The following is a 15282-nucleotide window of genomic DNA, read 5'->3' as shown; positions in this document are numbered from 1 at the left end:
CATCTTTGTTCATCTACTCTTGTTTTTTAAACAACAAATTCAAAGCATTGTATCTGGGAAACCTCTGTTCTCAGTAGAAGGTATGATTTGTTTTATCCTCCTGCTCTCCTCGAGCAAGCTGGACGGATGCATGTCTGTGTGTCTCAGTGTGTCAGCTATTCAGCTCATTAGTTCAACTGACGGAATGAAAGAATCATGTGTGCTGAATATGTGTGGCACACGGCCTGATTAGGAGAATAACTACTGGCTTTTTTACAGATTCAAACACAAAGAGACACACACACACACACACACACACACCCATTCACATGCACCCTACTTAGAAAATGTGAAATGGAAAGTGTCGGGGCTGAGATGGGGTTTGACCCTACTCCCACCATTGCTACCACAGCACCACCACCTAACAGCTTGGCTTGAGGTTGAGCAAGTTGGGGGGGGGGGGGCACATGGTAAATGGGTCAGTGTGTACAGTGGTGAACATAAACACATGCACGCACATATATAGACATACATGCAGCCATGCACACATATACAGACATACATAAACACACACACACACATGCAAACTCATGCATACATATAGAATAACAAGCATGCACACACATATATCAAGGAAGTTGGTAAAGCATCAGTTTCCTACACACACACACACACCATTTCACCATTTTCTGGTCCTCCTTTTTAAAGAATTCCTATTTCTGCCTTGCCAGAGTGATATAGAAGGATACCATGCCCATGATATTATGCTATAAATACTGTTTCATGCCAGTAGGGGCAGTAGTGAGCCAGGGAGCTCAGTGGCTCAAGAAGAGCTCAGAGCAGGGTGAGGGAGTGTGTTCTCATAAGCTTGTGTTCTACCATGAAGCCATTAACCAAAGTTGTACTTTGGGCTAAAGTTTATCATTCAAAATGATCTAACTGTTGACTAATTGTGATGTCTTGCTTCAACTGAACTGTTGAGAACAGATCTCCGACTGATTCACTGTGCTCTACTGGTGACTGGTGTGTTTACTAAGGAGTTCGAGGTTTGGACCTCCGGTGACGTTTACACGAAAGACAATGTTCACCTGCTGGCAAATAGGAAATCCTGGGAAGTGAGTGATACCATTGCATTCATTGCCAGCACTGGTTTACAAGGCAAAAATAATCCTTTTTTCATTTACATGCACGCACGCACACACATTCATTCTTATTATAAACAATACCACCAAACCTGTTTAGGGATAACTTTCCAAGGAAACACTTCAAAGTGCAGCAATAAATTGTTTCCTGAGAGCAAATTTAGCCCTAAGGAGGAGAAGAAAGGACACACTTAACTGGAAAATACTCAAGAAGTTTGCAGAGATCTTATCCGTTTCTGTATGGATTCCTGGTTTGTTTATTTGTTGCCATGTATCACATGCTGACAGTGCTTGAGCAAAATCACCTGATGAACAGAGAGCAGTGAAGACAGCAGCTAGCACGTGCTTGTGGACGGATCATTTCAGGAAGTGTCACACATACAGAGAGAGAGAGAGAGAGAGAGAAAGCAAAAGAGAGCAAAGGAGAGAGATAGGGAAAATGAGAGAGACAGAATGATAGAGAGAGTGGGGGGGGGGGGGGTGAGTGAGAGAGGCAGACAGTGAGAGAGAGTGGCTCTGTAACTCTCACTTTGATTTGGCCAGTGTGCTGTGTTGTGCATGTGGCTTTCCTTCACATGTTTGTACATGTCTCTGTATCCACCTGCTCCTTTCGTCCTTTTGTGTGTGGGTGTGTGTCTGTGTGTGCGTGCGCATACCCACACGTATGTGTGTGAGCCACTCTGGATTTTCCAGCTCTGACTCGGCTATCCTCAGGACTTGCCGATGCCCTTTCCTTCCCTCATTTCCTGTAAAATTCACGACAACTTCCCACTCACTTATGGTTTTATAGACAGTTTTGTAGGTAGTGCATTTCACATGACCTTTGGACCTGTGTTAAGGTGTGCGTGCATGTTTCTGTCTGTGAGATTTTCCAGCTTTGAGTTATGTGCCTGAGGTCATGTGATTTATTGCTGAGCTCATGCTGTGTAGACATGCACACACGATCGCGCAGACACACTCAACAACCGGCTCACACCGATGTGGGGTGGAGTCAGAGGAGACACGCGCCAATGTTTTGATCCTGCCCCCTTCTCCTTTAAAAAGATGCGAGCGATAAAGAGAGCGACACTGACAGAAAGACAAACACACGCTGTCACGCTCGCAGTCCTGCCGGCACCTCACTACCCACACGCTCGCCCAGACACAAAGGATCGGGTGTCAGAAGAGAAGAAAAGAAAGTACAAAGTCAGGCGCTGGCAGAAGAGTTCTGCGTACATGGCAGAGGTGAAGAAACTTACTTTGTTGAGCCGTTGTGTTGGATAATACGTAACACCTGGATCGTCTTTCTGGATTGTCTTTATGAACCAACATCAAGCGGTGGCTGTATTCATGCCGAACCAATGCGGATGGTGTAAAACTGTAAATCTGTTGTGACTGTCAGCAGGATCGTTTAGTGGTTTTTTTTTTTTTTTTTTTTTTTTTTAGCCGTTTCCTGAATGGGGAGGTTAGGAGGAGACTGTTAGCCTGAAACTTGTCTTTTCATGGCTCTGAGTTTCTTGGTGGAAGAGGACAGGAAAGAACAAGCAGGAGTGAAGCTGATTAGTGGCTGAATTCACTGGCATGTGTAAAGTTTTCAGTAATTCTAACAGCTGTCTTTCTCTCTCTCTCCCGCTCTCTCTCCCTTCCCTCATTCCCTCTAGATTTATCCTGGCGGACAGCTCCACCACTACATTGATGGCTGCAACGTATGGCACGGTAGCTGGATGCGCTTTGCCAACCCGGCACGCATGGCTGCTGAGCAGAACCTGGTGGCCTGCCAGAATGGCCGCGAGGTCTTTTTCTACACCATTCGGCCGGTGGAGGCAGACCAGGAACTGCTGCTCTGGTACAGCCAGGAGTTCTTGCATAGGACATGTGGCCGTGGATACGACCACGGCAACAGCCCCAAACCAAGTGAGTAGCAGCAGGGAGCAGGCACGGCGGAGGGGTCACGGGAGAAGGGGACTGGAGAGTGTGAGGGACTGGGGGACTGGAGAGTGTGAGGGACTGGGGGACTGGAGAGTGTGAGGGACTGGGGGACTGGAGAGTGTGAGGAACTGGGGGACTGGAGAGTGTGAGGAACTGGGGGACTGGAGAGTGTGAGGGACTGGGGGACTGGAGAGTGTGGGGGACTGGAGAGTGTGAGGAACTGGGGGACTGGAGAGTGTGAGGGACTGGGGGACTGGAGAGTGTGAGGAACTGGGGGACGCAAGAATGTGACAGCCCCCCCCCTCACTTTGGTCTCCCTCCACACTGTGTCTGTCTGTCTTATTTAGAATTTCTAATTTAATCAATTCTGTTTTTATTTTCTCTGTGGTTCATTAGCATACCCCTTCGTCCTCTTCTTCACAGTGGCGTTTGTCATATGAATTATCTTTTTTTAATTCCCAGTACTGAGTCCTGTTGTCTCCCCTCATCTGCACCTCTTTACACCAGCTGGGTGCACATGTTTGTGTGTGTGTGTGTGTGTTTGTGTGTGAGTGGACAACAGTATGTCATCGTATGAATGTGAATGTACTGCTGATGTATCTCTGTCGCCATCAAAAAGAGATCTTTCTCAACACACAGAATTTGCTTTAAAGTTTGTTTCAACTGTTTAAAAATGGTTCTTGTTTATTTAGCCAGCTTTTATAAGGATGACAAATATTGGAAGCATTTTTTAATCAACATTGTCTCTGTGTGTGTGTGTGCGCGCGTGTGTGTGTGCACCTACATGTTATCTGGATATTTATGTCTGGAGAAAAACTATAGATACAATCATCCTCACATTGTTACAATCTGCCAGACAAATTATCTTAAGTATGACAGTGTTTCCTGCGCTATTTTCAGGGTGACGTAGATAGTATGTGTGTGTGTGTGTGTGTGTGAGACCCATTTGGTCATTTAGAGTCATCTGAGCAAAACACATGCTGTGACTTTTGAGCTCATCTGGTGACTGTGTCTCCTTAGACAATTGGCCCTGATTGCGGTACATCCTGGTAAGGAAGTAGTCCCCTGACGCACCGTGCCTTTCCTCAAAGTGCCCTTCTCTGAAGGATCTAACGTCACCCTGGCTAGTTTACATCTTTTACTTCCTGATTGAGATTCAGAGAAACCAAGTGAGAACAAAAGAATTTACATTTGCGTTTGCTTCAGAAGGATGTCGAGGTGTTTTGCAAGGAAAGCTCAGCACAAGTGAACCTGGTGTGTTTTGGCAGAAATTTTGGAAGGTTAGATTAAAAATTAAAAAGGTCAGGTTTTTTAAAGCACAGACTGTACTAAGCACTTTTTGGAGGTTGTTTCGTTTTTATTTATTTAATTAATTTTAAAAAATCTCCAATCTTGTGCCTGCATATCAATAATGAAAAGGCATTCATAGATCTTCTGAATGTATCAGAATTTATCACAACCGTTTTTTCCATACCTTCTTCCATTTCTGATACAGTCCGTCTGCACATTTGTACTTCATTTAGAATTTTTGGAAACTGTGAATCATGCTGGGATTGTTTGCTTGGGGTACGTCCGTTTGGATGGCCATTGTCTCCTCTCAAATAGTACTGACCACACACTTTGCCAGGAAGATTTGCACCAGACTGGTTCCCACCAGGTTTGCGGAACTAGACCTTGGCCACAAAGGCTAATAATCTGTTTGTGAAATTGTCATCCTCCCCCTGTGGAAATGTGCTGAACTCGAGTCACAGATGTTGAGGGATTTTTTTTGTTGTTTTTGTTGTTGCTGCCATTTTCTTGTTGCCGGCTGTCTGGGGCAGTGCAGAGCTGATCTCGGCCTCAGCACCGTCCCTGTGACTGCGTGTGTCGAAGGGGCGATGTAGAATATTTCTGTGGTTGCATACATCTGCTGCTACTATGAGTAAGCATGGTTTCTGACTGAGAAGTATGACTGTTACTCTTGACTCCTGTCTTCTTACACACACACACACCCACACACACATACACACACACACTTGTGGACGCCTTGTGAACTCCCACATACTGGTAATCAAGGTGCTTTGTGATAGCAATACTCTGTACGTCAGAAAGAAACCAGTTTGATATCTCATGCCTGTCAACCTAAAACTGAAATACGTGCCATTTACCATAAGTGAGTCCGGGCGGGTGACGTGATGAGTAGGTGTGTTATAACCTTGTTTTTTGAGGGAGATAGTCAGTGTTGTAATCTGCAGCACCTCTCTTTCTGCATCGTTTTCAATATTGTTTTTTCCTTACCTCACGGTCCATGACGTGAACACAGAAGGGTTCCTGTTAGCAAGCCAGAAGTGAGACCTTCACGGCCCCACACTGCACACGACTAACGGGTTTTCATTTCTTTTCCTTCCTTTTCTGGTCATCCTCCTCCACGCAGAACATCTGGGCAGCGAGGTGATGGAAGCAGAGCTCCAGAAGCACCGGCCACCCCCGCAGACCTGCCTCCCCAAGTGCGAGGCCAGCCCCCAGGGGCCCTGGAGCAGGGAGGAGGTGGGGAAGGAGGAGAAGAAGATGGGCGAGAGGGACACGCCACCCGGCACGCCAGATGAGCACGCGACAGACTTCAGCAAGAGAGTCTGGAAAAGTGCAGCTCAGGACAACGGGCGCTCCCGGCCGTTGGAGATGCATCCCACGCTTCTGCCCCACCGGGACTTTCCGCTGTACCTCCACGACCTCTACAGCCACAGGGAGGACGTGGCATCTTACCCCCCTCTGCAGCACCCGTACCCGCTGCCACTTCCATACAGCCCGCATTACTCTCGCCGGCTCCCCTACTCACCCCCCTTCCTCCACACGCTGCCCCCTACAGGGCCTTTCCAGCACAGCAGCTTGCGTGGTAGCGAGTCTGTGCCTTTCCCCTCTATGACCCCACCAGGCCTGCACCCCGTCTCACTGCCTTACCGCACACCACCTCCTTGTAGCAGCCAGAGGGAGCAACCCCCGAATGCCTCCCCTGCCCAGGGTGCCACGCCTGAGCTCTCGCCGATCTCCAAGTGGGAGCCCAAGCAGCCATGCGAGCCCACACCGCCACCACCATGTATAGTCCAGGCGGCCGTCAACCTCAGCCTGACCGCTGAGGCAAAAGACAGCCCCTCCTTGCCATCAGGCCACGCCCCCGGCTACAAGTCCCTCCCCTTCCCGCTGAAGAAGCAGAACGGCAAGATCAAGTACGAATGTAATATCTGCCTCAAGACCTTCGGCCAGCTGTCAAATCTCAAGGTCAGTGACATGGACAGTATGCAGGGAGCCAGGCGGGTTCGCACAGTTTACGTGGTTCACCCAGTTCACATCGAATGGGGGTCATCTGTCTCCTTTTTTTTCCAGGTACACTTGAGGGTGCACAATGGTGAGAGGCCATTTCAGTGTCAGCTGTGCAAAAAGAGCTTCACTCAGCTGGCCCATCTGCAGAAACACCATCTAGTCCACACTGGAGAGAAACCTCATGAGTGTCAGGTGAGGTGTGTGTGTGTGTGTGTGTGTGTGTGTGTGTGTGTGTGTGTGTGTGTGTGTGTGTGTGTGTGTGTGTGTGTGTGTGTGTGTGTGTGTGTGTGTGTGTATTAGTCTCAGAGAAATAAAACAAATAAGACATTCAAGTTATCTGAGTACCTTTGAGCACTTGTAAGTGAAAGTTATAGGACCAGGCTGGATGTGAATCACATGGAGAGAATTACACCGAAAGTATGTTTTGTCTGTGGGTACTTTCACCTAGTCCTGATAGATCATTTGAAAGAAAGCCCTGCCTTTGTTGTACATTAACCCGGAAGGGTGTGATAGTGGTGTCATTCAGAGCTCTTTCTGGCATGACGCACTCTCAACCAAAAGAGAAACTTATGTTAGTCACTCCCCCTTCATTCCGCTGTGACACACCAGGGCCATTATAATCAATCTGTGGGGTTAATACATGTTTTGGAATGCATTTTCCTTTTATGTCTGGGCTTCCATGGTGCCTGTGGGTCTGTGTAACAATGTGGCGACTGCCGTCCTTCCCCTGCAGGTCTGCCATAAACGCTTCAGCAGCACGAGCAACCTGAAGACACACCTGCGCCTGCACTCGGGTGAGAAGCCCTACGGGTGTAAGCTGTGCCAAGCCAAGTTCACGCAGTTCATCCACCTGAAGCTGCACCGTCGCATGCACGGCTCGGACGAGCTCGAGCATCGCTGCTCACTCTGTGGCAAGGCCTTTGTCCACAGCTTCTCCCTGGGCCTGCACAGCCGCTCGGGCTACTGCCCGTCCCGTGCCAACAGCACCGTCCAGCCCGGGAGCCCCGAGCTGCTGGAGGCGACCAGGCTCCTGGGGAACTTTGACAGCAGCGCAGAGGCTGAGGCCCTGGCGGAGAGCGCGACGGAGGCGGAGGTGGACGCCTCCCTGGAGAGGTGGCTGGCCCGAATTCCCCCCGGCAGTCCCGAGGTGGGCATCTTCAAGGCAGCCGACGGGGCCCCAGCCAGGGCGGCGGGTCAACAGCAGGAGAGGCCCAGCGTGGTGCGCTTCTGCTCACCCCCACGGCACTCGGTCAAGACCGAGGAAGAGTAGACGGACAAAGAAGGGGCCGAGAGGTGTTTGGAGCCGCACAGGTGTTTGATGTTTCCAAAACATCAGTGCAACATGAGCACAGAGCAGTCTGTATTAGTTAATGCCAAAAAGGTTTAGATGAAAAAAGAGAAGGGAGGATAGGAATTAGTGGAAGCCAAGGTGTGTGGCACCAAATAATCCCTGCCCGAAGACTCGGTATGAGCGTGTTTAATGCCCCAAAGGCTCGACCTCTGCTACAGGGAGACTGCATGATCAGTCACATCCTCTGGACTATTTCAGCTTCTTAACATATTCACAAGTCTCTTTGTAGGTTTGTGGTAATTTATTTTGGTCAGTAGCATTTTTGTTTGTTTTAGGGATGTGACATGCATGGTCTTAGGGGTTTCTATGCTTATGTTCTTGTTTTGTGTGTGTGTGTGTGTGTGTGTGTGTGTGTGTGTGTCACAGTAAAGAACATAATGGGAATTAATTATTTTGAACAAACCTTTTGTCTTTATTAACTTGTTGTCTAACACTGAGCACCTTTGTCCTTCTTACACAAGGAAGCATAAATACCAAATCAATGCAGTGCAAACCGAAGTCATTAATAATCTCAGGTTAACTAAAAAACTGTTTTTCTACCAAAAGCGTCAACACATACCAGTACCTCAGTACCATGAGGCATTACATTACTTATGTCAGTGGTTCATTTAATGCTCTTTTAATTTATTTGAAATTAGCACTGGAAAAAGCAGGAACTAGATCCACGTGCAAGGTTACTGTTACGTAGTGACTGCAAGGCTTATATATTTTACTTATGTATATTTTTCTCTTTATATAATTTGTTTTTGTTCTATAAGTTTGTTTACCTAATTATATTTTTATGTTAAAGGATGTTAATACTTTATACATGAGATATATTTTTACCAAAACTTCTAATGTAGCATATTAAATATATTCTTTCTTAAAATGTAGGGTCTTTGGTCTCTTAACATATTCATGTCCACACCCACCTCATAAGCTATCCACAAATGTGTAAGTGTGGGTGTGTGTGGGTGTGTGTTTGTGTGTGCATGGGTGTATATGAGAAGACAGGTGTCAAGAGTCATACTTCTCAGTCAGAAACCATGCTGATTCATACTAGCAGCAACCACAGAAGTATCCCATATTACCCCACTTAAACACAGTCATAGGTTTGATGAGGAGGCCGAGATCTGCTCCGTACTGTCAGGCTTTCTGAACCAGCAGCAAACAACACTCTTTAACATTCTCTGGTGTCTAACACCTTTGTGCATTTGACACAAGGAAGCATTCTTTTCAAATCTTTAAACCTAAATGTACACTCCCTAGAGCACATACTTGCAACTTGCATCAGGTCCCATTTAAAGACCCCTTAAAAATGGTTTGTGGCCTTGTTTCTAGAAAGATTTGAACCTGGAGAAAGTAGCCCACAGTAGAACATTGTTTTTTGATTTCTCCAGACCCCTTTTATGGTCTATGTCCCTTCACAAATAATATGATTTACTGTTACAAAAACATGTTAGCTCCTATAGAGTAACACTACAGTAAACACCTCGGTTGCTAGGAAACACCACATCTATTACTGTCTATAATAATAACTGTTCAGTTATTCTGTTCTCATACCTCTGTTAAGGACAATATTACATTTACTTACATTATTCACTTACAACATAGTTTAAAATTAAACTACCACACTACTAACAGCTTTAAGAAGAAATACAGTGATACTTTGTGTGTTTTTTTTATATGTTTGTGAACCCTTTAGTTCTATGTTTCTATATTTCTACATCATATTGTCACACATTTCCTAAAAGTAGAGAAACAAGTCAAACAAATGATACAAAAATATTTGACTCTGTCATTTTTTAAATATATCTGTGAGTGGCAAAACTATGTGATCTATGTTTCTAGTGTGACCTTAAACATTTCTGGTAATTGATCAGTCCCGCACATGGGCTTGGAGGAATTTTAGCTCATTGCTCTATACAAAACAGCTTTAACTCATTTGGGTTTCCTCCCATGAAATGCTTGTTTCAGGTTCCACAACATTTCAACTGGATTAAGGTCAGGACTTTGACTTGGCCATTCCAAAAGCTTAACTTTAGTCTTCCTTAATTATTCTTTCTAATTCCAATCATTCAGCCTGACATCTTTCTTTAGAATTTGCTGGTATTATTCAGACTTCATTGTTCCATTAATGATGAAGCAAAACAAGCCCAAACCATGATACTACCACCACCATGTTTCACAGAAGGGATGAGGTTATTATGCTGGAATGCTGTGTTTTCCTTTCTCCAAACATAGCACTTCATTTAAACTAAAAAGATCTCATCCATCCATAAAACATTGTTCCAATAGTCTTCTTCAGTGGCTTTCTTTTCGCGGCCCTGCCATGCACACCATTGTTGTTCAGTGTTCTCCTGATGGTGAACATTAACATTAGCCCATGCAACAAAAACCTTTGTTACCTTGGGTTCCTTTGGGACCTCGCAGACTATTACGCGTCTTGCTTTTGGCATGATCTTTGTTGGTCGACCTCTCCTGAGGATCGTAATAATGGTCTAGCATTTTCCTCCATTTGTACACAGTGATGAGATGGTTTTGTAACATTTTCCAACTTCATTAGCATAGACAACTCTTCTTCTGAGGTCTTCAGAAATCTCCTTTGTTCATGCCATGATACACTTTCACAAACGTAGGTTGTGAAGATCCGACTTTGTTAGATGCCTGTTCTTTAAATAAAAATGGGTGCCCACTCACACCTGATTGTCATCCCATGGATTGACAACACTGACTAAAATTTCGTCTTTAATGATTTGCTAATCCTAAAGGTTCACATACTTTTCCCACTCACAAATATGTATTATTGGATAATTTCACTTAATAAATAAATGACTATTTTTGTCTCATTTGCTTGATTTGATTCTCTTTATCTACTTTTGGGACTTTTAGGATTGTGTGGCAATATAGAGGAGTTTTAGGTCAAATTTATGTAAAAATACAGAAACTTCTAAAGTATTCACAAACTTTATAGCATCACTGTCATTACGCCAGTATAACATAACATCTCTGAGGCAAGGCAAAAATGTTATAATTCAGACAATACGAGCACATATTCATTCTTATTTCAAACCATCTATGAGTCAAACTTCGTAAAATTTCAACAACAGTTGAGTGTGCAGTGCTTACATGTGTCTTTCAAACATGACAGCATGCAGTTACAAAACAGTTTCTCTCCACTAAACCACATAGAAGAGACACTTCCCAGGTCCAGAGTCTCCACCGGTGAAATTGTGGTCTCAGTGGCAGTGTGAGTGACAGTAAGTGAGTAGAAGGCAGTTACAGTAAAAGCTGGCTCATGTGTGTTTCTGGGCTCTGCCATTACTGCACTTATCTGTTTCCTCTCTACACATCCACCTCAACAGCCTCTGCTCAGACCTACGCACACAGGGAGAGTCCCGCCCTGTGCCACACTCACCACACACTCTCTCTCACACACACACACACACACACACCCCTCAGCAAGGGAAAGGTAATGCTGAAGAGTGTGCATTTGTCCCGCACAGTCAGTCCATCAAACCACCAGCCTGACCAGTTAGATAATCATAATGGTTTGTCAGGGGAGAAATAGAGAAACAGAGAAGTACAGTATGTGAAATGCTTTGAAAGAGAGTCACCTCAGCAAGAGCGAAACTCGTCTTGCTGTAAATGACAAGAAGAGCGTATGTGTGTGTGTGTGTGTGTGTGTGTGTGTGTGTGTGTGTGTGTGTGTGTGTGTGTGTGTGCGTGTGCGTGTGCGTGTGTGTGCACGTCTGTGTGTACCATGTGTGTTCAAGCATAAGTGACTCACTCAGATTACTAGCATTGTCTTCCTGTGTACTCTTGAATTTCTGCATGTTCCACTAAGAGCAATGAACACAGTCGTTCTCTGAATCACTTAACTTGAGTTACTAGAGAAAGAGATTCCGAGACTGAAGTAAAGAAATGTTTTGACTTTTAGTGCACTTTTACGAGAAAACGGAATGTCTTCACAAAATCATTATTTCTTCACCTTCTTCTACGTCTTCTCATGTACCATAAGTGCTTTCTTGCCATAAACTGAACACTGACTTATTTGACTATGTATGGACATTTGGTTAGTTTTTTGGTAATGATAATTTTCTCCTCTTTTTGTGGTTTTCCATGCAAACCAGAGAGGAGTCTAAGGGCTATCTGACTAAAATATTTGACTTTAATGCTCAAAGTCTCCTATTACCTTATTCCCTCCCACAAGCAGGAGCGCTATTTTTACTACTATTAATAGTAATTGTAGTATTACAAATGCAATTACAAATACCCCATTCCAGGAACAGTTTTTCAGCCTTTTGCCACAGGTTCAGGTGAAGAAGTCTTATCTTGAAATCGCTCTGGTATTCCATCACAATCTTTACATTCACTGCCAAGGAAAAAGAAGCAAAAGCATATCTGAGCAGTTTCCAGTGAAACAAAGTGATGGATATGTTGTCAAAATTCCACAGGCGTTGCTCACAGCGGGGTGTGCTTGATGTTTTGGACCAAAATAATACAGAAGCTTTACACATACACCCCTCCCCAAAACCTCTCAAGATGTGGTGGGGTCTTGCCCAATCATTACATCAGGTAAAATAAGTATAAGGGAATAGACTTGATGTCCTAATTCTGCTATTTTACCTTGGTTTAAAAATAATGTTATTTCCAAAGTGTTTTCATTTACTGCACCTTACAAAAGAAAAAAGAGTTTGATCCTAATAAAGTAAGGGTCCAGTCCACCTTATATTTTGAGTAAAGTGAACTTCAAATATGTTATTATACTATTTGTGTCACGGAACGCTCGCCTCCTGCGAGTCACGTGGGTCGTTGTTTGTGACCACACCTGCACCTTGTTTTGTTTATGTATTTAAACCCTCATAGTAGTGTGCAGGATTGTTGGTCATTGTGGCTCTAACGTCGTAAATGTCTTGATGTGTTGTTCCTTTGTCGATGTTAATCGTATTCTTGTTTACTGCCTGTGTTTAATGTTAACCATTTCATGTTCGTATTCCCAGTCGTTGGAGTCTGTGCGTCCTGCCCCTCGCCCTGCGGCACTCGGCCACCACGCGTTACAGTTTGAGCTTCAGTTAACTTAATTTTAAGGCTGTCCATTCAACCACGCCTAACTACAGTACAGTTAAATTTGCTATTGATTCACATAATATTCATGACCTTATATTGGTCATGAATTTTTGCCAGGATCACACAGTAAATCAACATTACCAAATGTGCAATAAACTCTTGATTTAGAGTGTTTATGGTGGCTAAAACCAAACTGAACCAACCATAAATAATACTTAATTTGACAGTGATTGAATTAGAGCATTTGACCTTTCTTGACAATATCATGTTCATATCCAGTGTGGCCAATGTACAAACATCTGTGGACAATGTGTAAGTTAAAGGGGTAGATTCTGGCATTATTTCCCCCTCAGGGCCGGCAGGGACAGGGGAATGGTGAAAAGAGTGCTTTGTGCTGGCTAGCATCTCCTGAAATGAGATTGTTATCGCATGACAGTGGCAACAGATTTGCAACAGAATTCTTTGGGTTTTTTTTGCTTTCGATTTCTAATCAGCCAACGGTTGTACATCAACACAAATGCACCAACTTAAAAGACTACTCACACACACACACCTATGCTCTACCTGTACACATACACACAAACATACAAACATACACTCTGCTCTACCTGTACACATATATGCTCACAGTCTGCTTTACAGACACACACACACACACACACACACACGTTCTGCTTTACCTGCACACACACACACACACACACACACACACCCCACACACACACACACTTTGCTCTACCCATACACATACAGTCTGCTCTAGACACATACATAACCCACACACGTTCTGCTTTACCTGTACACACATACACACACACACACACACACACACACTTTGCTCTACCCATACACATATACACACACACAGTCTGCTCTACATACATACATAACACACACACGTTCTGCTTTACCTGTACACACATACACACACACACACACACACACACACACACTCTGCTCTACCCATACACACATGCACACATTGTAGCAGGTGTACAGGAGGAAGGTTCACACTTTCATTGTACTGCTGTAGACTGAAAGGGGTTTTGTGCTATGGTAAACTTGATTTTTCCACTGGTCTATTTCCCACAGATGCATTTTAAATATGATTTGTATATTCAAATGGCTAATATATTATCTACAAAAATACACAACTATTTTCTCAAGTAGACTTTTCATTCTGACTTCTACATATGCACTCAATTCAGTATATGTTCTTTTTTCTTTTTTTGTATTTAGAAGTAGTCCACTTCATCTAAATCTAATTTCAGTTGGTTGTTGATGCTTGTTGAAATTCAGATTTTTCCATTTTTGCTGCAATTTATTATTCTGTGACATCAAACTGAAAGCAATTTAATGGTTTTCATTTTCAAATAACATCAAGACAAAACCAAAATGGCATGTCCCCAAAAACACCCCGATGATACGACATTCCCCAAAACACCCTACAACTGTGTGTGTGTGTGTGTGGGTGGGGGGGTGTGTGTGTGCGCACATGAGTGTGTGTGTATGTGTGCGTGCGTGTGTGTGTGTGCGTGTGTGTGTGTGTGTGTCTGTGTGTGTTATGTGTATTGTCAACATGTTGCAACATGAAGAACTGTAGCTAGACTTTCTATTTAAATACTAAGGTTAAAAACTAAGAAGTGTGAGTTTACAAGTGTGAGTTGGCTGACCTCTGGCTGACCTCTACCGAAGGTATAGTGGGGTAGTGTATGAACTTATTGGCCTGAGGACATATATATATATATATATATATATATATATATATATATATATATATATATATATATATATATATATATATAGTATTGTTATGTACACATTAGAGGACCTCCAACTGTTCATTTCTTTATTCTCCAAGTTCAACCCAGCTCTTGAATATACATAGAGTATAGCACATCCTGGCATGAAGATAGATGTGTGGATGTCTTTTTGGATGTTTCAGAGAAGTTTGCTAATTCTTGTTTGAATACCACCATCTATTATAAACCTACAGACACTCACGCCTACTTGCAGTACAGTTCTTCACATCCCAAGGCCTGTAAAAACTCCATCCCTTATTCACAGCTACTTAGACTTAAACGCATTTGCAGTGAGAATGAAGACGTCCAGCAGAAAAGCATGGAAGTGTGAGAATATCTTCAAAACTGTGGGTTTCCTGAGGAGGTCATCGATGACGCCTTTGCTCATGCTTTACCTGTTCAGAGAGTGGATGAACTAGCCTATACATAATCTGCTGTTAAGACGACAAGAATTCTTTTGGTACTGACTTATCATCCTATAAATAAGACTGATATTATACTTAAACACTTCATAGTCCTCCAGGATGGTGTAGAGACCACATCTCTTTTTAAGGATCCTCCACTAATCTTCTACAGACGATACAAAAACATCAAACACATGCTTGTCAAGAGTGAGGTAAATGATCATTCAAATAATGTCTGTGGTACTGTAACCTGCAACCACTCTAGACCTGCTACATGTAAATGTATAAACACAACCACTAAAATAACTGGCACAAAAGGACCAGTTGTCATCCCCCATTCCTCCTCATGC

At 43.8% G+C, this 15282-nt stretch overlaps 1 protein-coding gene across 1 annotated transcript; it reads left to right on the top strand.

Moving 5' to 3' along the window:
• The first annotated feature begins 2205 nt into the window (after nt 1-2205).
• prdm1b (PR domain containing 1b, with ZNF domain) lies at nt 2206-8509 on the top strand. The gene is made up of 5 exons (XM_027014417.2): nt 2206-2345; nt 2762-3014; nt 5443-6284; nt 6390-6518; nt 7060-8509. Exons 1-5 carry the CDS (start codon nt 2337-2339, stop codon nt 7594-7596), a joined length of 1770 nt encoding a protein of 589 aa, XP_026870218.2. The 5' UTR covers nt 2206-2336; the 3' UTR covers nt 7597-8509.
• The last annotated feature ends 6773 nt before the right edge of the window (nt 8510-15282 follow it).

Source organism: Electrophorus electricus, chromosome 1 (genome assembly GCF_013358815.1).
Source record: "Electrophorus electricus isolate fEleEle1 chromosome 1, fEleEle1.pri, whole genome shotgun sequence".
Classification (NCBI taxonomy): Eukaryota; Metazoa; Chordata; class Actinopteri; order Gymnotiformes; family Gymnotidae; genus Electrophorus; species Electrophorus electricus.
This window is presented reverse-complemented; position numbering and strand designations above follow the sequence as displayed.